A 26126-nucleotide genomic window follows, 5' to 3' on the forward strand; every position below is an offset into this window, starting at 1 on the left:
TTAAGATTTTTTAAACATTTTATATAGAAATATTTATGAAGATTTTACAACATAGTAAATCATTATGTCATACTGTAGAAAGAGGGAGGAAAAGATTAAACTTGGGGACAAAGAAAGTGCTCGTAGCAATGTATTGCAGTCTCCATGAAAGTGCATCAAAAGTTAAGGCAGTGTCCCATGTCGGTACTGGCATGTTACAAAATAACTTGCAAAACAGTTTTTAAAATATATACAAAACAGTTTTTCCTTTTATTCTTTTCAGAGATATTGAGAGGGAAACTTTTGTGACTATTTTTTGCTCTAGAATAATGCAGAGATACTGAACACCTAGGCCCAAGTCAGTAAGAGTAAAAAGTTCTATACGCACCCATCAAATGATTCCCAGTCATTTCCAAGGGTGGGCTGCTTTTCTACATGTAACTTGCCAGGCTTGGGGGCAGCTGTCTCATATACCAAGACAGTTAGTGACCGCTGATGACTGTGACTCTGGTGACGTGAGGGCCTCCCCCTTAGGTGTAGTGCTTAACTTTCAGCTTCTACAGCCACACTAGTAACACCGTGTAGGTCTTTCCACACTGCACTAGAAATCTACAGCTCTGCTTATGCATACCCGCAGCTTGAGGGAGTCGTTTTATAAAGAGCTACACACACGTTACTGTAATATGGTGCCCTGTCTGATAGTCCAAATGCAAAAAGGTTAAACTATAAACCTTTTCGGACAATTCTGGTTACCTATTTCATTCTCCACATACAGTAAATTCCTCAAGTTGAAGGGGCTTAAGAAGGATAATACTGGTTATTAGACTATAATCTTCAGACACTGAGAAAAGCCTGATTCTATAACATAACTGAGAATTATATTACAGATCTAGAAAAGGGAAGTGGGCCAGACTTTTACAAGAGTGAGTCTTGGGGAGAATTGATTGATCTGAATTCTAGTAGATGCAACAAATATCTGCTGAGGAATAATTTAGCTCACCTGATAGCCACTCTGTAAAATTTCACATACCCTTAAGAATAAGGGAACTTCGTTTTACCATTATACACTCTCCATATGTACACCGACCTTTTCTTTCTCTCTTCCTTTTTTTTTTCCCATGTCTAAATGTAAGGGGAAACAACCAGTTTACCTTTGCTAACTTAGGTTAGTTAGTACTCTTAGCCCTCAAGGCACAGCTGTGGTAAAATCAAAAAAATATGCAGGCATTTATTGGAATTCTGCAGTACAGAATAAGCACACATGCTCTCCACAATCTAGTAACAGGGGCCGCAGCGACACTATTTTATACAACAGATGTGTTAGGTTGGTTTTCATCTGTAACTTCTTTTTCATCGGGACCACAGACAAAAAGCTGGTTGCCCAGAGTCTTCTGGGCAAATCGGAAATACATAAGATGGCCCATTGCCACAAAGGAGACTGAAATCAATACAAGCAAGCCAAAAGCTTCAGGATTTGGGGCCAAGATGACCATGATGAAATGCAGAAGGTCGAGAAGGTAGTTCATGGAGTTCTGCACGCCATTGATAATGCCTCTTTCAGATTCAATTACGTTTTCTTGCAGCAATTGTGTCACAGTTAAATCAAAAGACCAAAGACCTGTATGGTAAAGGATATGATAAAAAGTTAAATTTCAGTGTATCATTTAACTTATAAGTACATAACTTACGTTATTCAGGTGTGGTAATCTATGCAAAACACATTGGAGCTCTACAACCTTTGAATCACCCATATATAGAAAATATTAATCACTTTACCTTATATAATTTATTAGTATACATTGGATTATTAATGCCTTCAAGAAATTATTTTTACAGCCATCAGACACAATAAAGCTAAGCTACAAGCTTCCTGTTTTTCTGTGATTATTCAGACTACAGAAATAAAACAGCATCAAGGGTGCAGAGCCTACAAATTCTAGCACTTCTAAAGTTGAAAGTGATCTAATTGTGGTGCCATGCACAGAAACCTTAAATCATTGTTATATTGCTACTTGAGTAGCACAGGGCTCCCAATAAAGCTGTCTCACCTGAGTATTAATGTCTCTGATAAATAAATGAATTGCTCTGTGTCACAAGATAAACATGGTTTCGTTTCAAGAATGAATGGATTCAGAGGCCATTTACCAGTGCTCCATTAATGATTACTTAGATTCTGCTCTGTAAGTTGCTTTTACATTATGTTTCCAGCCAGAAGTATAAAACTCATTTGTATGGCCAAGTATGTATAAATGCATATCAGCTAGAGAGAACTTTTGAAGGGTGCTTCTTACAACCACAATGTCTTCAAAAGAGGAATAATTTAAGGCACTTCCCCAGCACACAGAAGGCCCTGAGTTTGATCCCCAGTAACTAACATACACACACACACACACACACACACACACACACACACACACACACACACACACCCCACAGGAGAGACAGACAGCGAGAGATTAAATATTTAATCCTTAAAAATTTTCATTTAAGGATGTACTTCAGAATTGGAGTGCTCACTTAACATACACAAGGTCCTGGGTTCACTCCCAAAACACGCACACACAGTTTAGAAAAAAAAAAAATCCTAAACACTTTATGTACACACACATCTACATATACACATACAGTTTATTAAGTAAACTTTCATGTTTAATGAGTAGATCCTATATATAAACTGTGGGATTTGCTTAAATTAACACCCATGAAGTATTTCAGGTAATTTATCATAGAATTCTCTGCACTAGCATTCCAAAATGATTTAATTTTTTAATGTACGGAAAGAGCGTTCTTACCGATTCTAGCAGCAATGACGCCTGCGAAGAGCAGACTGACGGAGATTATGGGCTCGGATTTAGTACTCATCTCCTGGACAGTATTAACAATATTAGACACGTTGGACATAGGCGTTTCGGTTGAAAAGATGGTCTCGGGTATTTTGGTAGTTGGGGGCACTGGTTCCACCTGCGTAAACCTAGAACGGATATCTTCGAAGGGAGAAACAGAGAGGTCCAAGGGGCTTCCAGGCATGAACACGGAGATCACGCACAAGATCAGACAGGAGAGCTGTGCCAGTCCTGAGAACAGACCGGTCCGCACAAGACCGCATTTTCGGCGCAGCCAAGTGAAAGCCACAGTTCCCATTATTCCAGTTATTGCTGACGCTCCCATCAAAACACTGAGGATGGAGCCACTCAGCCCCTGAGTGTAAGCGTACCCTGTGGTAATGCAATCAAAGCCCAGGACTGTCATGTAGAGGAAGGCCAGGCCCATCCCAGCCAGAAACACCGGCTGGTTATAGTAGGAGACCCATCCATCTCGAAAGGTGTGGAAGGGCTCAGCGATCTGGGAAGCACACGTGGGCTCTTGCTCATGTTCAAGTTCGCGGATGTTGGAGTCTTTCTCACCCATTAGGTGAGTTCCCTCCAGAGATTTTGGCTCAGTATCTGTTAATAAGACACATCGTTATTTTAGGGAAAGAACACGGAGAGTAAAAGCCGACTGTTTTTGGTTTTCTCAGTCCCCTCCTGGGTGGGTCTCCTTGACTACTACATTATAAATATGTCTTCCTTTTACTGCTAATTTAAGAATTACAGACGTGGAATAATTCCCAAGTACCAGGTTTTGCTTTGAAAATACCCTTGGTCTCTTTTTAAAGCCTCTCTTTCTTTTAGAGATTACACTCTCACTGAAGCAAACAGCAGGAAAATTCACTAAATAAAGTATAAAAATTAGGTGGGGAAATGTAGTACCTTCTCTAAAGACCTCAGTAAGATTTCATTTACCAGAAAAGTAGCCTATGCCTCTCCTGGGAAAATCTGTCTCTCTCTTCACCCCTCCCACTGTTCTCCAAATGGCTATTTTACTCCCCTCAGGGATGCTAAGAAATGCCCATGTTCCCCTGCCTTCCCATTTCTATGACTCAGTTTCCCAGCCATCCTCAATCAGTTGTTCCTCTGTGTCCACTGCCTACAACAAGAAAAGGGGCCAGGGAGCTAACCCCAAGTCTTTTTATATCCAACCCACAGTTCTTTCCAGAATCTCAAAAGATGACATATCCAACTCATCCAGGCCTTCCCTGGAAACACAGCCTGAAATCTAAACTAGCATCTGGTCTTCAGCAAAGTCCAAGGTCTGAACTTAGGAGGAAGCTGGTGGTTGTGGTCAGTTACCTTTGGGTGAGTTCAGCTGCTTCAGTTCCGCCTCCTCGACTTTGAGAGCGGCTTTCACAGCCAGTGCAGGGGTTTTCTGGTAAACCTTCCAGAGCAAGAAGTATTCCACACACATGGACACCAAATTCCACCCCGAAATGAAACCACAGCCAATGACCGGGGAGCCGAATGTCATAATCTGGCCAACAGCCATGGGGGCCAGGATGTTGGTCAGCTGGTCAATCCTTCTGATGGTAGCATTCATATCTACAGAGGTATGTGCAAGAGGCAGGGGAGTGAGAGCTCAGACCTGTCAGAGAAAGCCTGACCAATAAGCAATATATAATATACATTACACATCACATATGCATGTAGAAAAAATGTACGCAAACAAGCATACAAATACTGTAAATAAACATACGACATGTAAAATGTGGCAAAACAAATTCAATGCTTACTTTAACAGAGTAGTTCTCAAACTTCTTAATGCTGTGACCCTTTAATTACAGTTCCTCATGTTATGTCCCAGCCATAAAATTATTTCGTTGCTACTTCATAATTGTAACTTTGCTACTGTTATGAACTGTAATGTAAATATCTAATATTCGACCCACAGGTTGAGAAGCACTTCTTTAAAGGTAGACTCATGATGAGTCGGTAGTAGGTTATGACTGATAGAGTATAAGGAAGAAGAGTGGCAGATGGCACTACAAAATGTGTTGTTTTTTTTTTTTTATTTTTCTTGAGTTACTAATTACTGAGAAACAGATAACTTCAGAATAATCAGGTTTAGCATAAAAGAAGTAGAATTTGATTTTGGAAATGTTGATTTTGATAGACTTAATAACATTCAGGAGGTTCCATTGAGGCCAACAGCAAAATAAATGAGGTTAAAGATTCAGAAAGAGATATGAGCCAATTTTGGAAGTTTGCCAACTTTTAAAACAATGGACTAAGATGGAATCTCAAGGGAGTGTGTCCAGAGCAGACAGGTGACTAAAGTCTTGGGAATGTCAACATTTAGAGGTCAGAAACATGAACAGAAATCAGCAAAGTGATAAAAACAAGAATGCTGTGTCCTAGAACTCAAAAGGGGAAGGCACTTCCAAGTGGGGGAGGTCACCTGTGCCAATCAAGAAAGTCACAGAGACGTGAGGTTAAGAGGGGCACTCGATGGGCCACTGAGAACCAGAGGGAATCTCAAAGACAGCAGAGCAGGAGGGGCCCACTCCAGGAAACACTGTCTTCTTATCTTTTCAACAGGGGTCCCTCCAGGGAACAATGTGACTGCTGCCTTCTAGCAAAGTGCTAGGAGTGAAATATAAAAAATCAGCAGTGTGGGAAAGGTGGAGAAGTTCCTGCAGGAAGGAGGGAAAAGCCAGAAAGCAGAGGAGGGTTGAGCATCTGTCAGCACGAAAAGATCAGCTCCATGCCCACAGGAACACTGAGCTAAGTCATGTGTTTTCTCCAGTCTTGCTCTACTGTGAAAAGTTGGGTTTATAGGGAGTTCCTGAGCTAGCCCAACAAAAGGAGAAGGAGCCATGTGAGCCAAGGCTATTCCCTGAGAGGTAAGGATGGCATCATGACTGACCTTAGAATTTAAACAGGGTGAGAGAGGGAGAATGGAAAGGGTTCTCAGGGGTAAAAGGGCAGCTGATTTTGTGGCTTGTATGTACTAGCTGATGTGCAGGGTCCTTGGCAAGTGAAGGACAGATGGAGAGTGGCAGGTTAAGACACAAAGACTGGGATTAAGAGAGGAGAATTTAGGGGTGATAGCAAAGTTTGTCTAAAGTTTGTCCCTGGGAATGTACAACAATGTCAAAGATGAAGGAAGGGCAGCTAAGAAAATTATCTACTTTGTCATGCCCTGTAGCACAAAGCAGAGTGAAAATTAATGAGGTAGATCCTTAGCAATCATCTGGGTTAGCAGGGAAAAATCAATACATGACTAATGAGTACATTCACGGAAAACTGCCTTTCTCCTTTCCCTCATTCCTTCTAGTCTTCAATGGCCCTCTGATTAGTCCTGTGAGTGTACAATGTGTATACGATAAGGGGGGGACTTTGATATTCTTCACCTTTCACATGAAAGGCAAAGGCAGCATTCATCGATCCTGTGGCAGTGTCTTTTCAGAGGCTCCCCTAACTTCTGTCTGCCCACTGACAAGCTTCCCCTGCACATGAGGATTCAATCCAAGCCACTCAGCAATTTGAATCCAAAAAAATCAAGTAATTCAAGAAATAACAACTGCATTAAAATAGCATTACAACAGGAAATCTCTTAATTAAATGTTTCTCTTTCCCTAGATGATCAAGAACTTGGGGTTCACAGAGCTTTCAAGACTCCAGATGTATATTTTATATAATACATAGGAAGGCAATAATGCTTTATGTCAAGAAAAAGGTCGTGTCAGAAAACAGCTTTTATCTTTCTGGAGCAGAATGAATTAAGTAGTAGTTTTGAAGACCTAACTGTTTTATTGGTAATCGCCTCGAAGAAAGTCAGTCTGCTAAATGTTCAAACATATGCTCTTGGTGAATTTATATTTATTTCCATAAGAACACTCAAATGAGTGTTTACCTCATTCTGGTTTGGTTGTTTTGGCTATAACTATGGCACAGAATGTGGTATGAAATAATTTCTTTCACTGTAGCAAGGACATGATACCACACAGAAGAATAATTTTTCAAAAGGCACCTGCCAAGCAAATAACAGCCAGCAGCTCATCCACCTAAAACGTGAAACCAACTTTTAACCAATAGAGTTCAGGCATGAAATTTATGTGTCCTACTTTATCAGAGCGAGCCATCACACTTTCCTTCAGAATAACGAGCAAGAAACCCCGAGAAGCTGTCGCTCTAGCCTGCCCCACGAAGGGGGACAGAGAGATAGATGGATTAGAAAGCCTGGGAAGGGGTAACACAGGCTACACGGACCAGTGAATGTCTTAATAAAATATTAAACCTGAAAAATATCTGACTTAGTTCATAGAGTACGCACGTGAAAAACTATGCCTTTGCCGGAGCCCTGTCCCTAACTGTCCTCAATGATACAGCCTACAATTTTAAAACTCTCTGAAATCATGAATGCTGGAATAAGGAAAAGGGAGCAGCCAGCAGCCAACAGATAATCTTACTCTTTATGTACACACACACACACACACACAAGCACACACATATGCACACACAAACACACACATACATATACACAAACACACGTACACACACAAACATACACATACATACACACACAAACACACACATACACACACACACACAAACACACAGACACACACAAACATGCATACAAGCACGCACGCACGCATGCACGCACGCACGCACGCTCAGCCTTACAGTCCAGTCTCCTATTTGGCTTTCTAACATCCTCACAGGAAGCCGAGGCAACAGACTCTACTTCTCTTCTTTTCTCTTCTATTTTTCTTTAGACATGTCCTTTTTTTCTGACTTGTAAAATTCTGCTTGTAGCAGAAATGACACCCCAAGTCCATTGTCAGACATCTACTGACCCTCTGAACTAAAGAAGTCTCTGTATCCTGTTTCGAAACCTGGTTTTCAGTTAACATCTACTGGGGTTAGATATCAGGAAAGAGAACTTGTAGGTTTCCCTCACTTCTCTGTTATCCGGGCTGAGGGAGCGGGGGAGGGGGGGGGAGCAGCACTAAGACTTGACTGAGAGAAGAGGTCGGCAGACACCCCATTTCCCTTCTGAAACTGGAGAAAGCCCACAAGGCTAGGCACCAGGCTGTCTGTTCTAGATTCTTCTACCATGCAATAATTCACAAAAAAAAGAGAGGGTCAGCTGAGAAATGGCCCATCATATTTTTACTTGTTCTAAACATTTTCTCATAGATCCACAGAGTTAGGTTGTCTGTGAATATGTACTAGGACCACTTAAAGATTCTGTGTATTTCCCTTTTAACAAAGCTTTTTATTGCTGTTTGTTTGTTTGTTTGTTTGAGTCAGGGTTTCTCTGTGTTATAGCACTGGCTGTCCTGGAACTTGCTCTGTAGACCAGTCTGGCCTAGGACACAGAGATCCACCTGCCTCTGCCTCCTGAATGCTGGGATTAAAGGCATGTGCCACCACCACCTGGCCTTAATAAAGCTATTTTTTTTTTTTTTTGGTTTTTCGAGACAGAGTTTCTCTGTGTAGCTTTGCGCCTTTCCTGGAACTCACTTGGTAGCCCAGGCTGGCCTCGAACTCACAGAGATCCGCCTGGCTCTGCCTCCCGAGTGCTGGGATTAAAGGCGTGCGCCACCACCGCCCGGCTAATAAAGCTATTTTAAGGAATAAAACAACCTTTAAATTTTTTTCTTTCTATTACTTTTTAATTATGTGTTGTGCAGGTATATGCATGTAAAGGCAAGTGCCCACAGAGCCTAGAGGCATCAGACCCTCTGCAGCTGGGGTTTCAGGCGAATGCCTGATGCTGTACTGGGAACAGAACTTCGGTCCTCCAAAAAAGGAGTGTGTGTTCTTAAGGACCAAGCCATGTCTCCAGCTCCCTAAAATAACCTTTAAATTTAATGGACTTTAATAGGGTCAAAATGAATACAGTTAATAAATTCAGATAAGTGAAAGAAAACAATTTAGAAGACAACTTTTCTTTCAAATATGTCAGAAAAACACATTTGTGACATATTCTCAAAATATACTCTTTCATATCTTCTGAATGTTAAAACATAGACATATTTTACATGCTTAAAATCGTGCTAAAAAGAGAAAGTTAACAAAAATGGGGTGAAGTCTTAAATCTTCTCTTTCAGCATAACAAAAAAGAGATGTGGAATTATTATTAATTTTTTTAAATAAATAAACAAAGAGGGCTGGAGAAGAAATTCCCACAGAGCACATTCATTGTACTTGCTTTCATATACAAATCACAATCCCAGTAGTATTCTCTGGGTTGTAATACTGCTACCAGGAAGCGATGGTTCAGGCAAATTCTTTTTTTTCTAGATCAGGGGTATCCAACTTTTAAAAATTAGAGCGTGGTATTGTCAGTCACCTACAAATATATGGGGCCACGTTCATAGCTGGATGAGGATGCGCACAGGCAGGTTGGACAAGCCTGTTCCAGGTCTCCCATAGACTTCGTTCTCTTTCAATTACTGTTTCCTTCCTATCTTCTTTTTATTTTTCAACCACGAGGTCTAGTCAAACAGCCGCTTGCTAACCCCAGCACACTTTGCTTCTGTGTCCTGGCGTAAGCCACTTCAGTCATCAAGAATGGTTTTCTTGTCTGTAGGGATTGTTGGGCAACGTGTTTGTGATACTCATTATCTTAATGACCAGCAGAGTCAGTTCAGCTGATCTGTAACTCTGGCTAGCCTTCCTCCCTCACCTTGTGTAATTATCAATCCAGTTCAAACCTGTGGGCGCTACGGTGAAGAAGGAGAATACCAAGTAAGGCAGGGCACTCTGCGCCTTAGAAGTACTCATGTAACAGGGCATATTGTCTTGAAAGCACTCTTTGGTCTTTCTTGAGCCACGTGTCTTTGTTTCCAACAGACTAAGATGGTTTGTTAAAGAACACATTCTATCTTCCCTTTGAAAATCTACTTCAAAAGCCTTTCATTTTGTAGGATGCAAGATAATTGCTGTTCAAATATTTTTTTTTTTTTGAAGTGGAAACTAACTTCAAGAATCTCTGTACAACTGTGTTGTTTCCATTTGGTAGAAAGAAACATACCAATGGTACAATCCTCAAAGTACATGTAATAATGTCTATATTTATGAGGGTAAAATATCATGCCAGACTGTCATCATCATGACTGAAACTCAGAAACAGCATACTTTAAAAAGAAAAAAAGGAAAAGTTCAAATGAAGTGTTCTCTTTGCTAGCTTTACAGAGAATGACAGAGCAGTAACTATCCTAAAATTAACTTGGTAACAATTAGATAAATCACTGCACTGTCTGAGGACTGTCTCGGCAACGATACAAAACCCACTGCATCCCATGGAGTGTTCTTACGAGATGACCAATAGCAAAAAGGCCTCCCTCTCACTTACAGCCACGGTTTCATGGATCCATTTAGTTGAAAAGGTAATCCAAATTACCTGCTAATCTGCTTCTGTTTTCTCCTGCCACAACAACAATCCAGTCCCTCTGGATTGTGATTGCAGTAGCAGTACTGGCCAGATTGGCAATGTTTGCAATAGTGATAATCAGGATGTAGCAGGCAGTCTAAGGGATTAGAGCAAAAACCTTGAGTTAACATGTAAGTTCAATTTTTTTTTTACATTTTAGTCTCATTCATAAGAAGTAAATAACTTTACTTTCTATACATGGGAACAGTTAAGTACCAGGAGTCAGAAATTAAAGGGCATGAATTGTTCAGATCTGCATCATCTATAGTTAATGCAAAAATTATATCAATAGTCATCTATATGCAGTTAAATAAGTATTCATTAAAACTTCATCAAAAGAGGATCAAAATGGCCTGTGGATGTAGAAATCAATATTAAAAGAAAAACCAAAAGCTACACTCCTAGACTATAAAGGGTTTACACTTTTACCACTATTAGATGCTCAGTTCTGTCATCCAGAATCCTGGAGAGCTGAGGCAAGGCTCAGCGGTGGAGTGTATACTTAGTACTCATGAGGTCCTGGGCTCCATCCTCAGGACCCTGAAAACAAACAAGTAGCAGGAACCCAGTGGAGAACTTACGAGGACCCATCCGTGATACATGGTCAGGAGCTCATTCTTATGTAAGAAAACCATCATCAGGATGATTCCGCAGAGGATGACGGAGACATTCTGTACCACCAGCGAAGTCTGGGCCACTGTACAGAGCAAAAGCAAAATGTTCAGTGCTCTAGCATCTCTTGAGCAGGATGCTTTCATCCATACAACTGTTGGACTACATGGATGCATATACATAATTACTACAAGACAAAGAAAACCCACCAAGAGTAAATTCTGCCTCAGCTAGTTCCTGGACACAGACCTGTGAAATCTGCAAACAAAATAAAGTACTCATGACTTTCTTCTACTAGTTGAAGTCTTTCACGATAACTGCATTTCATCTCATTTATTTACTAAAAAATTTACTGCCTTAAACAGAACTATTCTATGGATAAGATCCACCTTTCAACCCTTACCTGATTAAGCTAAAATAAAAACATGTAGGGGGTTAGAAAAGAGGTGAGGAGGAAGTTGTGGAATCCATAACCTCTCACCTACATGGCAGGCTTGATCTAATAAAATAATCTGAACAAACGGAAAATTCACAAACATTTGCCAAGAACCAACAACTAGCAAATTTCTTCAGATTTGTACTTTTTTTTTGTCATTGCTGTGAAACCCTGAGATACACCTTCCATCACAGAAAATGCAAGTCCTGTTAGAGACACTCCTTCATTCAGATGAGCAAGGCCAGATAAGAACCCAGTAATCACCTCTCCACCACTCTCTAGGCAGATCACCTAGGACAGGATATTTAATACTTCTTATGCCTATGCCTGGTAATTCAACTGTCTGTGGTCTAGACACAGTTATTCTCCCTTGGATCAATACTTAGTTTTCAAACTCCTCTCAGAAAGCAGCCTGAAATAAAATCCAACATAGAAGTCATTCATTCGTGCATCTACACACGCATGCAGTCATAGCAAAGAATTAAATCCTAACCGCCAATACACCAAGATTGTGTATTGGAGATATGAGCAGATTGCTATGACCATTTCAGTACAATACCAGAGGTACCACAAAGTCTCAAACAACACAGAGGAAGAAATGGCGAGTTCATTCTATAAGTATCAGCAAAGATTTTTCATGAAGGGTGACTTGAGAGTTGCTTATACCGCAGACACAAGAGACTGCTATCACACCACAGTCTTCTCTATCCACTGTCCTAACACATGACTGCAATGCTCAACAATTTCACGGTTAAACAATCCTATGTGTAATATTCTTGTGCACAACTATAAAAATAATTTGGTTTTCACTAGCATACAGATTTTTTTTCTATATGTGTTCTGATCTACTCACTCTCAAAACAGAAAAATCTTCATATGAATCATTTAACTAGTAACACCAAATCCTAGAACTTTGTAGTCCTGTTAACTCTTTATTTAGGAGCAGTCACTGTGAACTGAGCAAAACTAGCTATGCCTTAAAGTTTCCTCAGTGTCTGTCTCCAGGCAGCCATGGCCAGCTCTTTTCATTATTAACTGAGCTTCAAGTAATTATCCGCACACCTCTTATATTCTGTAACTAAATTGCTTAGTTATTTACAATCTCTTGTATATAAAGCAGAATATATCTTGATACCCTAGAATAAAGATAATTTTATCATATGTGTACAATACATTATAATTTATTCTTTTTCCCTAAAAAAAGTATAATTCAACTGTCTGTGGTCTAGACATAGTTATTCTCCCTTGGATCAATACTTAGTTTTCAAATTCCATTGCACACACCTTTGTATGTAACACAGTAAACTAAGGACAGATGTTCAAGCTGTACCCAGGAACATCACACTAGAGAGCCTCTAGTGCAATTCATGGTTAGAGAGGAAGCCAGAGCTAAGCAAACTTTTAATGTTTAACTTGATTCCCAGAAAACTGGCCACAGGGTTAATTGTTAACATTTGAAACTGACAAACGGCCAAAAGAAAGACAAATCTATTAGGTCAACATCCTGACATCCCAACTAGTGCAGTAGCCTCAGGACCCTGAATCCAGGTGTGGCCACCAACCCCTATCCCTCAGCTGTGCTATGCAAGTTCTCTCTCTGAGTCAGTCACACTGATTTATTCTCTCCATTACACAGGCTGGTCCAAAGAACACAGACTCACCTTTCAGTCTGGCGTTCTTGTCAACCCAGTCACCAATGATGGCTCCCAGGACCAGAACAGAGCCTGCCACCACCAGCCCATAGACAGCCGTCAACAGGAGGCTGTTCCCATAGAGTTCCACCAGAAACACAGAAACTGCAAAGTGCCACATCCGATCCCCCTTAAACAAGAGAAAGATGTTTAGTTGAATGTTTTTAGTTTGTAGCCCATTGTACTCGAGAAGTTATTTTCTTATCAAAGGGATGCTTTCTGGCTACATCAGATGAGTTTTCAAGTCAATAATTATGGATTGAATACTGGCCTAATGTTAAAACTTCATTCCAGCACAATGGACAAGTCAAGCTTTATTACTAATTGTTTCTAAGCATCAGTTTAACTTAAATGCTAACAGAAGCCAGCTTTTCAATTTAGGAACTGGTAGGAATGGCCTCTGATGGTTTTTCATATATATATAAACAATGTGCTATTCCACAAGTAAATTTATTTCAAATTCTTAAACAGCAGAACAATCAGAAGGAAAAAAAATCAACAAGGGAAACTCTGATCCCATAAGACCAAAGATGCTGAAATAAATATATAAGTAAGCAGTTATTTTAATGTTTTAATACAGGTAAGTTTTGAAAAGAGAAAAGGTAGCTGGGTGTAGTGGTGCACACTTTTAATCCCAGCACTCGGGAGGCAGAGGCAGGTGGCTGTGAGTTTGAGGCCAGCCTGGGCTATAGCGTGAGTTCAAGGACAGCCAGGGCAACATAGTAGACCCTGTCTTGAAAAAAACTGAGAGAGAGAGAGAGAGAGAGAGAGAGCTATATCTTTACTTAGTTCCAGATATAAGGAATTTTGCAATTAGTTGGCATAAAATGTGGTATAAGTTTAACAGAAGCTTTTAAATTAGTCAGATAGATTTATATATGAGCTATCTAGAATAGACATTTTGTAAGATTATAAGTTCCAGCTCTGACATTTTGGGTTAACATTGAAGAAAGACAACATTTTGTTATAATCATCACTAAATTCCCAGACTGAGTTCCTTACATATTTGACCCTGTGTGAAAGAACTTCAACTCTGAGATCTTCCCAAAGTCTGGCAAAATTCTCATGATAAATTTCATATGTTGGAAGAAATTTATTATACTGATAAGTCAGATGCTATTAAATTTTAGTAAGACTAAGATAATAACCTAAATATTCAAAATTTAAATTGATTCATGATAATATGAAAAGCAAGTCACTCTCAACTAGGGAGCATTCTATTCTTCAGAGATCACTTGCTAATGTTTGCAGAAGCTTTGGGGTATCACAACCTCCATGCCTGAAGGGAGCCTGAGGTTTGTAAATACTGCTGGCATCCATCAGTCCACCAGAAAGTATTTCCTGACCCCAAACATTAGCAGTGCAGAGGTAGAGAAGTTTTTGTGCAAAGAATGATACAGTTTCCAATCATAACCCAAAATGAACACAAGATTTAGAGCTTGGAGAATGAAGTTGAAATTGCTCTGGCTATCCTAATTTCCAAAAAGCTTAATTTTAAGAAGTGGCAAATTGTGTACTTATAAAAATCCCAAGACCTGGGTAACACTAAGTAACTACTGGCTAAGTGCTCACCCAGTCCTTTCATGCTTCCATTTTCTGCCTCCCCGCGATGTGCTCTCAATATACTTTGATATTTGTTTACATGCCTACCTACCCACGCTGGATCTGAGAATAAGTAACCACAGCCATATTAATCTACTTAATAAATGCCTACAGAATGGTTTCTGCTGCGTGCCCCACGCTCCTGTGGGCCTCACAGCTTCAGCAGGGCACGCGGACCATTTTTCATGCTGCGGGCATTCGGGTGTACCGAGATGAGGGCAAACTTAGCACAGGATAAGTGGTAACAAACGCTATGAGGAAAAGAACACCGGAGGGGAAGGCAGGCGGCACTCCACATTAGAGGCCTCTGTGAGCAGAGAGGTAGGGCCCTGAGAGACGCAGACCACCTGGCCTTAAACGGAAACAGTCGTGAAAGAGATACAATGGGCTCCTCCTTTTCACTGCTCTCTTAACATGGCTCTTTCTGTTGTTACTTCTCTAAAGCCCTTCCTAAACTGTGTTATAAACTCCCAAACAAAAGCATCTACTTCTTACCTGTTTTGTACTCCAATGGTAGCATGAAATGTATTGACCCATTAGTAGAAATGAAGTCAGAAATAAAAAAAACTTACAAATCCACACAAACCTAACCTCAGAGAACCTTCTGCCCAAATGTCCCTATATCCAATGTCTAAGGAATCACAACAATTCAGCCGTGTTGGCTCGTGTGTATGTGTGTGTGTGTGTGTGTGTGTGTGTGTGTGTGTGTGTGTGTGTACATATATGCACGAGAGACAAAGCACAAAAACAAAATTACCTACTTGGAGCTTCCCTCTTTTGCACTTTGCAGTGAGGACTTAGCACTAACCCTTACATGGCTTCAGTCGTGACTTTTCATCTTTCCTTCTCCCAAGGACTTGCCCATTTGTTTGGTTCACTATGAGGTTAGAACAAGCATCTTTCACCTTTCTTTAGGAAGTTGCTTTAAATTTTCTTGACCAAAGTCTTTTTTCAATACAAAAAAAGAAAAAAAGAAACCCCCTGGGACACCCATATCTCCTCTCACGGTCTGGCCAGTCTGACACCCAAAGGTCACATGAACCTTGAAGTTAATCAGTGTTTAGGAAAGAGGTACCTAGTTCTCTCAGAGGACTCCAGACACTCTTCCATCACTGGTCCTTTTAATGCTTAATATTATTGAATTAAATTGGAAAAACATCAGCTAAACAAACACAAGCCAATTCTACTTTTTTATACATATATTTGCAGAGTCATCCCTGTGTAAGCATTCAAAAACACAGGAGTTAGCTTCTCTAAGAAGTTATCTGCAACTGCTATTTCTCAGAGAGCCAACAACCCAACTTAACCATTTCCCTAGGACATAGATTTCCTCATACGATGGTTTCCATTCATGTCTTACAGATAAGTCAATAAAAAGAAATTATCACTTCAAAATATACTCTTGAAATTCTTTTTCCTTATTTATAATGCACAGAATATATTTAGAGTTATAACTTTTAAGCAGTAAGAACAATTGTTTAACCTTAAAGTTGTAATAATCATCCATTGAAGACATCCAGCTCTCTTTTGAGTATTTGGGGGAATTGATAAAGGAATCCAGACTAGCAAAAACACAGGGATTCTCCCAAAGCCACATAGGAAGGAATGGGAGAATTGTGAATTCATCACTAATTTTCACTGAGTGGTGGTTTTTAACACAGCTTACACTATCCACATATTAAGTAGCCACAGATAACCATTTTGAAGATCAGAATTTTTATAATTTAGATATTTGATCTTGGCTTAAACTAATCTTACAATATTACTGTTACCCTAATACACTGGTATTTGTCAGTATATCATTCTATTCTATTTTCATGATGCTGGCATGCTGGAGCCAGACTTTAACAAGAGAAGAAAACAGATAAGTTTCTCTTCTTCTTCTCCTCCTCCTCCTCCTCCTCCTTCTTCTTCAAACATTTATTTATTTTTATATTATGTGCATTGGTGTTTTGCCTAAATGTATGTCTAGGAAAGTACCAGATCTCCTGAAATTGGAGCTATACACAGTTGTGAGCTGCCATGTGGATGCTAGGAATTGAACCCAGGTCCTCTGAAACCGTGCTCTTAACCGCTGAGCCATCTCTCCAGCCCTCAGATAAGTTTCTTAATGTGAAAAAAAGAAGGCCCATGAGATACCTTTCCAGTATAGGAGGGGGTATTAGAATTTATCAACCTTAGTAATTATACACATTTTTCTGTCCTTGTCAATCACACAAGTTGGATAGTTGTCAATCTCTGTAGAGTTTTAGAATATTACCATTAAGTTACATTTACTGACATGCGGGACCCAGAGAGAAACTCTCCAGCTACACTCATGGAAAATATCTTTAAAAAACAAAAAAAAAAACCATTTCTGTTGAAAACATGTGTCTAAGAACAATTTATTTCCTTAACTAAACAACAAAACTGGAATTTTGCTTAATACAACTGTCTCCAACGAAAGTAAACAAGAACTTGCGCAACCATGCTCCAAGAATCAGTGTACATTCTCACTTACCCAAGTGGAGAGAGAGTGCCCAAGGTAGAGAAGGAATTTTGCCGAGGTCAGGTAGTTTGCCAAGGACCCTACAAAGGCACAGAGAAAGTAAATTACAAGCATGTCTAATCACACCAGTGCGCTCAGGTTAGGGTTTGCTTTGGGCATAATGTGTGATTTTTATCAGGTCACCTTCAGATTGATGCACTCAGTTTACTTCATACCATCCACTTAGGTTCAGCGTGGCCTCTTGGTCAATAACCGCCCAACTTCATGTACAGTGAAGAAACCTCTGTTTCAACATTCTTTGGTGAGGTTTGTTTTTGGTTTTGAGTGCAAGGAATTCCACACTGCCCAGCTTAGTCTACCCTTGCCTATACGCAAGCTTTTTTTCACTCAAATTTTAAATTTACATTCTTCTTGAGCCTCCGTCAAAACAGAAGTCAACTCCCACGGAACTGCGTCCCCCTGTCCCACCTGCAATCCCACCACTTGATGCGTTTGACTACGCAACTCACCGCAGCATCCTTCCTGGCGGCTCTGATGGCTTGCCTTGGTCATGACACCAGGTGCTCTCCCCTTGCTTGCTCTGATGTTGGTTGCTGTAGCTGCTCTTGCCCAGGGGCTTGTTCACAGGAGTGCAAGGAACCAGAGATAGCACCGCTAAAAGCACAACAGCCTTGTGCCTGCCCAAGACCCCAAAGGACAACTAGGACAAAGAATAACAGCAAAGCTGCCACCGGAGTCTCTTTCTGTCTTCTTTCCAAACTTAGCTAACACTGTAGCTGAAGTTGGAAAGTCAAAGCCTTATGGAAGCGGGTTGGAGGATCCACGGGCCGCCGGAGAGACCCTGAGCCTGCTCTCGCCGCCGCCGCCGCCGCCGCCGCCGCCGCGCCGTGGGCCGGGCCGCCACTTATAGGCAGGCGGGGCGGAGCTCGCCAGCGCCGGGGACGCCCCTCCCAGCAGGACACCCGGGTCAGGGCGAGCTGCGCTGCCGGCCGCTGGTGCCGGCCGCCCTCCCAGGAGTCTCCCCACCCCGGCGCGAACCACCTGCGCATTGGCTGGGCCACCCGCAGGAGAAACCCGAGAAGAGGTCGGGTGTCCGGCACTGTAGGAAGGGGCCTGCCTGTGCGTGGACCACGAGGGGACACCCTGGGGACGTTTTGCACAAAGAGCCAATTGGCAGGTGCTAGAGGCAAGGACTTGCTCTGGCCACCAGATTGCCAGACAGTCCCTAAGCAAAGCTCAGCGGGAGCTGGAGCGGAAAGAAAGAGCCTCCCACCCCAGCTACATTTTGGAATGCAGGTAGCTAAGTAAATACAAGTCACAGAGGCAGCCTTCCTGGCCTCTGCGTCCGGCCTGCCTACGGCGCAGAATGTTTTCCTTCCCCGGACTGCAGAGAGGGACTTCTCTCATAGCAGTGGAATCAAAGCGCAGGAAGGGGATTCAAAGATCAGAGTGCTCCACAGCCCGGTCAGTGAACGCAGGCCTCCCAGCAGAGACTCGGGGCTGCCCTCTGTCCTGCAGGCGCAGCCAGGAGAAGGCATCCTTCACTGTCCTTTCCCTCCGAGCTCTCAACCCTCCACACCTGCCTCCTCGGCTACTCCACAGGCCCCAGAATCTGACAGGAGGTTACCAGGAATACCGGTTATCCCAGTTGGGACCATGGGTCTGGGCCAGTATGGACAAGGCCATCTGGTAGCCTCCTGAAGGAATGGGTGAATATAACTACAGCAAAATGCACCAGGTGCAAGCCTCTAGTGACCTCAGTTTATCCCCAGGGCATACCTGCTCCTTGTGCTAGCCTGTCACTTACCTCTGTCAATCTCGTCAACACTTTAAGAGTGATCCTCAACATTGAAACGCCAACCAGCTTGCACACTCTGAGCACCGGCAGAATGATACCTGCTAATGAAGAGAGCCACTCATGAGCACAGGCCTTGTATCTGGACTCTCTATCAGAAGCCCCAAAGGTCTTTGCGGGCGGGGTGCTTTTGGATTCGTTGGATGAGGTCTGCAGAGCAGAGATAGGGGATTCACAGTTTACTGCTCTTAACAGCTTTTTGTGCTTTGCAAACCCCTCTCTTTCCTTTCACACAAAACTTTTAAGTTCTTTCTCCTCTCTCAGAGGTTTGGTTATGTCTGCTGAAATTATAAAATGGGTGTGGTATATCCAAATGTCTTTTGAAGAAAACCTAAAGTGTGCTTACATGAGACACTTAGGATGGCGGCATCCAGCAAATTGTGACACAATTTCCTATTTTCTGAATTTTGTTGATCTTCAAGCAAAATACAAACTATCTTGGTTCCTTGCACATATGTCACTGTGTGCCAATAACAGGGACCTCTGTGTCCTTCACATTAATTGCTGTGAGCCTTAAGGGTGTGTGTTGAGCTGTTCCCACCCTCCAGGCAACTTAACCTTCAGTCAGTGGAGAAGTCTATACTGCAGACTCCCAGAAACAGCTGAGTCGCCGCCGCCGGGTGCTTCAGAGTGTGACATGGAGCTTCTGTTTCCCTTGTCACCAAGGAGTCCCCAGAAGCCAAAACTAGGGGAGAGGTGAGCAGGCCAGATGGAGCCTACCGTGAAGCAAACAGGAAAGAAAATAAGTAAGATCCATAGACAGCAAAAGCAGTGTGATATTTGAGCATTGGCCAGGGTTCCTAAATCCTGGCCAAGTCGGTGAGAACAACTGGTTAAGAGTGTGGTTTTGGAGCTCATGACATGGAAGGAGATAAAAAAGAAAACAGTAAAAACTCTCAAAACACTTGCAATATACACAGTGACAGAGTTTCCTGGCCTTAACATTCTGGATCACAAAGCTTCAGTCACAAGACATCACCAGCTCTTCCTCCTTCCAGAGACATATTTGACTGGTGGAAAAGTACATTTCATCCAAAATGAATTTTTCTCTCGGAACAGAATCTATAACTTTCTTGTCAACTTAATCATAACTAAAAGAGCCATGCATACTTTAAACCAGTTTTCAAAAACGAAAAATAGGTACCCAAAAGACTATTTCTCAATTCATTTTCAGCATTTTATTGATGAGATGGAATCTAAGTTACTCATACCAGTTTTGAACTCACAATCCTCCTGCCTCAGCCTCTCTAGTGATGGAATGATAGGCATGTGTCATTATTGAGCTATTCCAAAGTTTGTCAGTTCCCAAGACAATCTTTCAAATATTCCAGCCAGAATAAAATGTACTCTTATTGGAAGTTGTTAGCAAATATTTATGGTTGAGAAATAAAAGGAGTCTTTATTCTTTTATTTCCAGGTTGCGTTTTTACTTACCTCCAGGGCCCTCAGTTGCCTCTGCTGTATCTGATGCTGTCCAGAACAACAACAGCCCAGGGATTGATCACCACTCCTCTGCCCTGAAGAGAAGTGAAAAGGAAAAAACACAGTGGGGTTATCACCAGCTGTTACAGGAAGGCCTCAGATCTGAGGACACAGCTCCCATTGGATACAGAGCTACCACTGTAAAGCCGAGTTTCTGTCCAAGCGCCTTTATCGGTATTGGCATTTCTGTTACATTCAAACGGAGTAGATGATTCATAAATTTAAGTTCAGGTTCTTACTTCACATCATAGACCATTAACAGGCAGATAGGCTTGCTCACAGGTCTTCATTTTGGTTGAGTATCCCAAATGGATTTGACCTTGACAAGATTTCCATGAATGCATTCTGACCTCCCCTCCCTTCTCCTCTTCTGTTCTCTCTTCTCTCTCCTTCTCACACATTTCTACCTTTAAAAAATGAATACAGAGTATTCCAAAATTATATATATGTATAATATATATAAAATATATCATATACATACATATATATATGGCAAATCCATAAATATGAAGTGCATAGTTGTCTTCAGGGCAGGAAGAATAGATAGTGCCATCTTCATGGCACTGGGCGTCTTTTTGAGATGATAGACGTCTTGACAGTGGTAACGGTACAACACTGTGAATTTATCCAAAGTGTCAAAACTATATATTTTAGAATGATATAAATGGGTGAATTTTATATTATGTGAATTTTACCTCATGCTTCAAAAAAATAAATCTTAAAAGGGAAGTTTGCCATATTCCCATATTAGTGTGGATTGGGATTAATGTAGGTCAAATATGTAGAGAGAAGAGAACAGAAATCAAATCTTGCCCATCATGTTGGAAACTAAAACAGAGAACTATGTTAATTGTTTAATTGTCTCCATATGTAGCCAGAAAATAAATATGAATTTCACTGAATAAATATTTTGGCCTCTCAACTTTTTCCATAGTCTTTCTTTTTGTTTTCTAGCCAAACTCTGTTACAATACAAAGTCCATTCCATTGTTATTTGTTTTCAAATAAAGTCAAAGATGGATGTTTACTGACCACAATCCTAGAGACAGCTCTCAGCCTTGCCGTCCTAAGGCTCTATAAAAAGAACTCAAATCTCTGTTACTTGGTCATGTTCATGTGATTTGTTGTCTTTTTCTGTTTCTCAGTTGCTTGCGGCCCTCACAGAAGAGAGCACATAAATCTCAGCTCTCTTGGGGAACTTCATCCATCTAAACAGTTGTCAGTGTACACACCTACCCAAGTCACCTGCTTCAGACACTCCAGATGGCATACCTGCTTCTAAGAAACAACTTGAAGCTAATTCCCACTTTGCTGGCCATGAATTTCTAGTCAAAGAGTTTGCATTCTGGGCTAAAGGCAAAAATGTTCCATTTAGGACAGAGTTCCCAGGTCCAATGCAGCACTGACTGACTGATGTGTGTCCTCAAGGCCTTCCCTGGAATGTACACTATACCTGCTCTTTATTTTGCTTGGTTTATTTTATTTCAGAAAACAGTACTGCTGATTTTTTTTCTTAACCAAGTCTCATAAAATGACTAATTATCATTACATGTCGACAAGGAGTGTACCATATTAAAGGTAATGACGTTCCTCAGCTGTGAAATGCTTGGGCAATTCCCTAATCTTAGATCCTTGAGCTGTGCTTACACAGACATTAGTGTGGTTAAAGATCTTTAAGGAGAAAACAAAAAGACCTTTACACATGATCTGGACAAAGCCCTCTAGTCCCACACAATTCGAAATCACTGACTTATCCCAACATTTCGAAAGAAAGCCTCTCCCAAGAATGCCCGTCAGAAACACTTCATTAGTGTTATCTGCACTGAGCTGCACACATAACAAAAGGCACCTTCCCCTTAGAGCACAGCACAAGTGGCAGGTCCAAGACCAGACTCTTATCAGATATTACCATCTCGGTTCCTCTTCACAACACCCTGTGAAGTAATCCTGTCCTTATCCCAGCTGCAGATAGAAGCTGAACAACTCCCTGGAGGTCACTCAGGTAAAGAGCCAAGAGTAGCTGATACAAGGCCAGAGCTCTCTGCTTTCTCATCCCTTCTCATCAACTAACAAGAGTGGGTTGAAACAGGTCGGGTAATAAGCCTAAATAAGTCCATCAAGCCACGACTAAAAATACCAGAAAATCAGGCAATGACGGGTCTTGAAGGGAACAGCTTGGACAGTTGAGGGACAGCAAAAAAACATAGCGGAAAAAAAAAGCCCTGCTGCTGGGATAAAACAATGCAGGCCTCCTTGTGGGGCAGAGACTTTTGATACTAGGAGCTGCTGGAGAGCTTCTTCATGGACCCTACGGCCCACATGCAGATGACAGGTCACCCTCTCCTTAGCTTCTGTGTCTATAAGATGGGTGAAATCACACGGCGAAAACCTGAGGTTTGTGTGGAGGTTTTGAGTTGGGGGGGGGGGGGTTATGTTTTCGTTCTTGTTTTGTTTTTTGTTTTGTTTTGTTTTGTTTTGTTTTGTTTTGTTTTTGAGACAGGGTTTCTGTGTAGCCTTGGCCCTGGCTGTTCTAGAATTCGTTCTAGAGACCAGGCTGGTCTCAGACTCTGAGATCCACCTCTGCCTCCCAGTGCTGGGATTAAAGGCGTGCACCACCACCACTGCTCAGCATGAGGTTTCTATTTTTTTAATACAGAGAAACTGAGATGTTTGAGGAAATTTCAATTTTATTTTATACTGTTTGTTTCTTCTGTGTTTTATGACAAGTATTAGAAGATGTAGGAGTTGGAGCTTGATTAAAAATATTTTTGAAATAGTCTAAATTCCAGGATTTCTTGGCACTGAGGTGGGAATTAAATAGAATCTTTAAAGGGGACATGGTAAGTATAGATTATGTAATATTGTGACAGTTCTCTTTAAACTGTCAATAAAAGCGTAGATATAGACTTATTATGTTTAGAAGATGGACTTTTCTATGGTACAATAGAAATGTATCTTTGAGGATAATTTTTCATATTTAGGAAATGATTTTCTGAGAAATTTACATAGCTCTTTTTCATTTTAATGTTTTTGTGTTTTCTCACTTCTTTTTTTTCTTTATTAAGAAATTTTCTACTCACTCTACATACCACCCACAGATTCCTACCTCCTCCCTCCTCCCATCTCCCAGCTCTCCCTCCCAAGCCACCCCACATGCCCACATCCCCCAAATCAAGGTCTCCCATGGAGAGTCAGCAGAGCCCAGCACACTGAGCCTAGGCAGGTCCAAGCCCCTTCCCACTGCACCAAGGCTGTGCAAGGTGTCACACCACAGGCACCGGATTCCCAAAAGCCTGCCCATGCACCAAGGATGGATTCCAATCCCCCTGCCTGGGTGTTCCCCAAACAGTTCGAGTAAAACAAAGGTCTTCCATATCCAGAGGGCCTAGTCCAGTCCCCTGGGGGCTTCACAGCCACTAGTCTACAGTTCATGGGCCTCCACCATTGTGGCCGGTCATCTCTGCACTTCTTCCTGGTAATAACTATTCAAGAAGCTCTTTTATTGTGGATATCACACATCAAATTAGTCCCAGAGGCTCTGTTGTACACACACACACACACACACACACACACACACACACACACACACTGTGTGTGCATGTGTCCCTCTGGTGGTAGGGAAGGTTTTGTATTGAAGCTGGAAGGAAGGGTACTTGGATTTGAACTGACTTGAGGAGAACTTAGAAAGACGAAGATGAAAGGAGCCAGCGTGGACTTTCAGCGAGGACAGTGAGCGTGGTGTGGCCAAGCTCCAGGTCAGGAACCAGGAAACAGAGTTCCATCTTGACTGAAAAGAGCTTTTGTGTCTCTGGGAAACTTTGTTTAGAAACAGCTACTTTGTGTGTAAATGAAGGAATTAGCTGAATTCTGATATGAAATTCATTGAAATTTGATATTAATCATGACTCAGTAGTACAGTGATACTTATTTTACTTATAGTATTTTCTATAAAATAAGTACATATTAATTCTCTTTTTGTGTGTTTTGTTTTGTTTTTTGAGACAGGGTTTCTCTGTGTATCCCTGCCTGTCTTAGACCTGTCTCTGTAGACTAGGCTGGCCTTGAACTCAGAGATCTGCCTGCCTCTGCCTCCCTATAGTGAACACATATCACTTTTAGAACTAAAACAAAGAGATTAATTTAAACTTACTGGGTCTTATTCGTATATTATTTATGCTCAATTCTACATTTTCTTCATAAAACACTAATTAAACTTTAAAATAAAACTCAATGTTGCAATAATAAATTTGAAAGAACTTTAATATGTCAGCATTCTTTTAAATACTTTTTTAATAATTATTTACCTTGGTGTTTTGCCTGCATGTATGTTTGTGTGACAGTTTCAGATCTTGGAGTTATAGACAGTTGTGAGCTGCCATGTAGGTGCTGGGAATTGAACCTCGGGCCTCTGGAAGAGCAGTGTGCTTAACTGCTGAGCCATAGCTCCAGTCCCTTGGGTCGGCATTCTTTTACTTAAGAGGAAAGTGGGTAATGGTTCAGCGTTTTTGATTTTTTTACTTAAGTTGGTTTTGATATTATACCTGTGGGGAAATTTAAGGCATCCATGAAGGTGACTTAGGACCTTTATTTATTTGCAGAGTATCCATCTACCTATCAGGTCCAAATAGTCATAATCTGAGACAATACTGTCACTGAGAGCGAGATAACTCTCTTGGGGCTTCTGCACTTACACTGATTGCTTTTGAATTGTTTAATCTGATGTTGTCTTTAAAGTGAGAACAGAGACTGGAGAATTTTCCACCTGGACAATATCTCATATGGAGGCGACACCTGCAGAGAGGCCCAAAAGAGGTGAAGTGTGTTGGCATGGTTGATTCGGAAGCATTTCTTGAGTTACCAGCCCCAAAGAGAAGAGTGCACTTAGCTTGCGTTTGACTCAGGAAGTCAATCTACATTCGACTTCAACTTCCTTGGGGATTATTTTCTGAGGTTTACCTAATCCTCCATCAGCTCCTTCCCCTGTCCATCCACATCCTTTCCTTCTGATAGATACAACAACTAGTTACCAAGCTTTGGCAGGCTCAGCATCCCATTTCTTGTGGTCCTGAGATGAGTTTTTTGTATAACTGCTTATATTCTCCTCAGCATTAAGATACATTTGTCCTTTGGAGATAAAAAATAATAATAATAATAATGCAATCCTAAGGAGTCACAGTAGAAAACATTAAAGTTTTGACTAATTTAAAATAGCAAATGAAGAATACCTACACTATAATTTTCGGCTTATAAGGATGTAAGGTATCATTACAGGAGTTTAGTTGTTTCTTCTCGGCACCAATTACTTTAGACACGTCTAATTTGTTTTCCTCTTTTACATCCACACCACTGCCTTTAAAGTAAATGTGAGTTGGAGAAGAGGGATGACTAACTATGTGTCAGCTCCTCTCAGGGCAGATCATCCAGGCTAAGGTTGAGAGTCAGGTGAAGTGGGTTAGTAAAGGCTCCTATTCATGTCTCAGGCGTCCCTTTTACGCAGCTTCAAAAACAGCCTCCTTTTACAAGCTGCGGACCAACTCAAACAAGACTATAATGATAGCAAATTAAATGTATTCTTTCTCCAATTATGCACTTATACTGAGCTGGCGATAGATTTGGGAAATAATCTCTTACTGAAATGAACCACATTAAATTGGTTTCTCTTTATTAGATTGTGCAATCGCCCAGGCAAAAATCTATCACCTTTTCTCTTTGCAGATCATAT

At 41.2% G+C, this 26126-nt stretch overlaps 1 protein-coding gene across 3 annotated transcripts; it reads right to left on the bottom strand.

Annotated features, from left to right (window-relative positions):
* Positions 1-25521, bottom strand: Slc40a1 (solute carrier family 40 member 1). 3 transcript variants are annotated; one of them, XM_052749390.1, is made up of 12 exons: positions 25432-25521; positions 20358-20440; positions 19482-19639; positions 18876-18964; positions 17578-17768; positions 17081-17148; positions 12949-13108; positions 10821-10936; positions 10210-10336; positions 4149-4394; positions 2772-3422; positions 1-1597 (listed from the first exon to the last, which is right to left on the bottom strand). In XM_052749390.1, exons 5-12 carry the CDS (start codon positions 17618-17620, stop codon positions 1284-1286), a joined length of 1725 nt encoding a protein of 574 aa, XP_052605350.1. In that variant the 5' UTR covers positions 17621-17768; positions 18876-18964; positions 19482-19639; positions 20358-20440; positions 25432-25521; the 3' UTR covers positions 1-1283. The 3 variants fall into 3 exon arrangements, with proteins under 3 accessions (XP_052605350.1, XP_052605352.1, XP_052605351.1); XM_052749392.1 differs by lacking the exon at positions 25432-25521 and having other exon boundaries at positions 20358-20757; XM_052749391.1 differs by lacking the exon at positions 25432-25521 and having other exon boundaries at positions 18876-18967; positions 20358-20437.
* Between the last annotated feature and the right edge of the window lie 605 nt (positions 25522-26126).

This window comes from Peromyscus californicus, unplaced genomic scaffold (genome assembly GCF_007827085.1).
Source record: "Peromyscus californicus insignis strain IS unplaced genomic scaffold, ASM782708v3 Scaffold_21__1_contigs__length_65335640, whole genome shotgun sequence".
NCBI lineage: Eukaryota > Metazoa > Chordata > Mammalia > Rodentia > Cricetidae > Peromyscus > Peromyscus californicus.

Excerpts from the sequence above, each read along its gene's own strand:
- Slc40a1 (XM_052749390.1), bottom strand. The coding sequence starts at position 17,620 with ATGACCAAGGCAAGCCATCAGAGCCGCCAGGAAGGATGCTGCG. Across the intron at positions 17,149-17,577 it reads CCGCCAGGAAGGATGCTGCG|GGTCCTTGGCAAACTACCTG; the intron begins GTGAGTTGCGTA and ends GTGCCTTTGTAG. Across the intron at positions 10,337-10,820 it reads TGTATCACGGATGGGTCCTC|ACTGCCTGCTACATCCTGAT; the intron begins GTAAGTTCTCCA and ends CTAATCCCTTAG.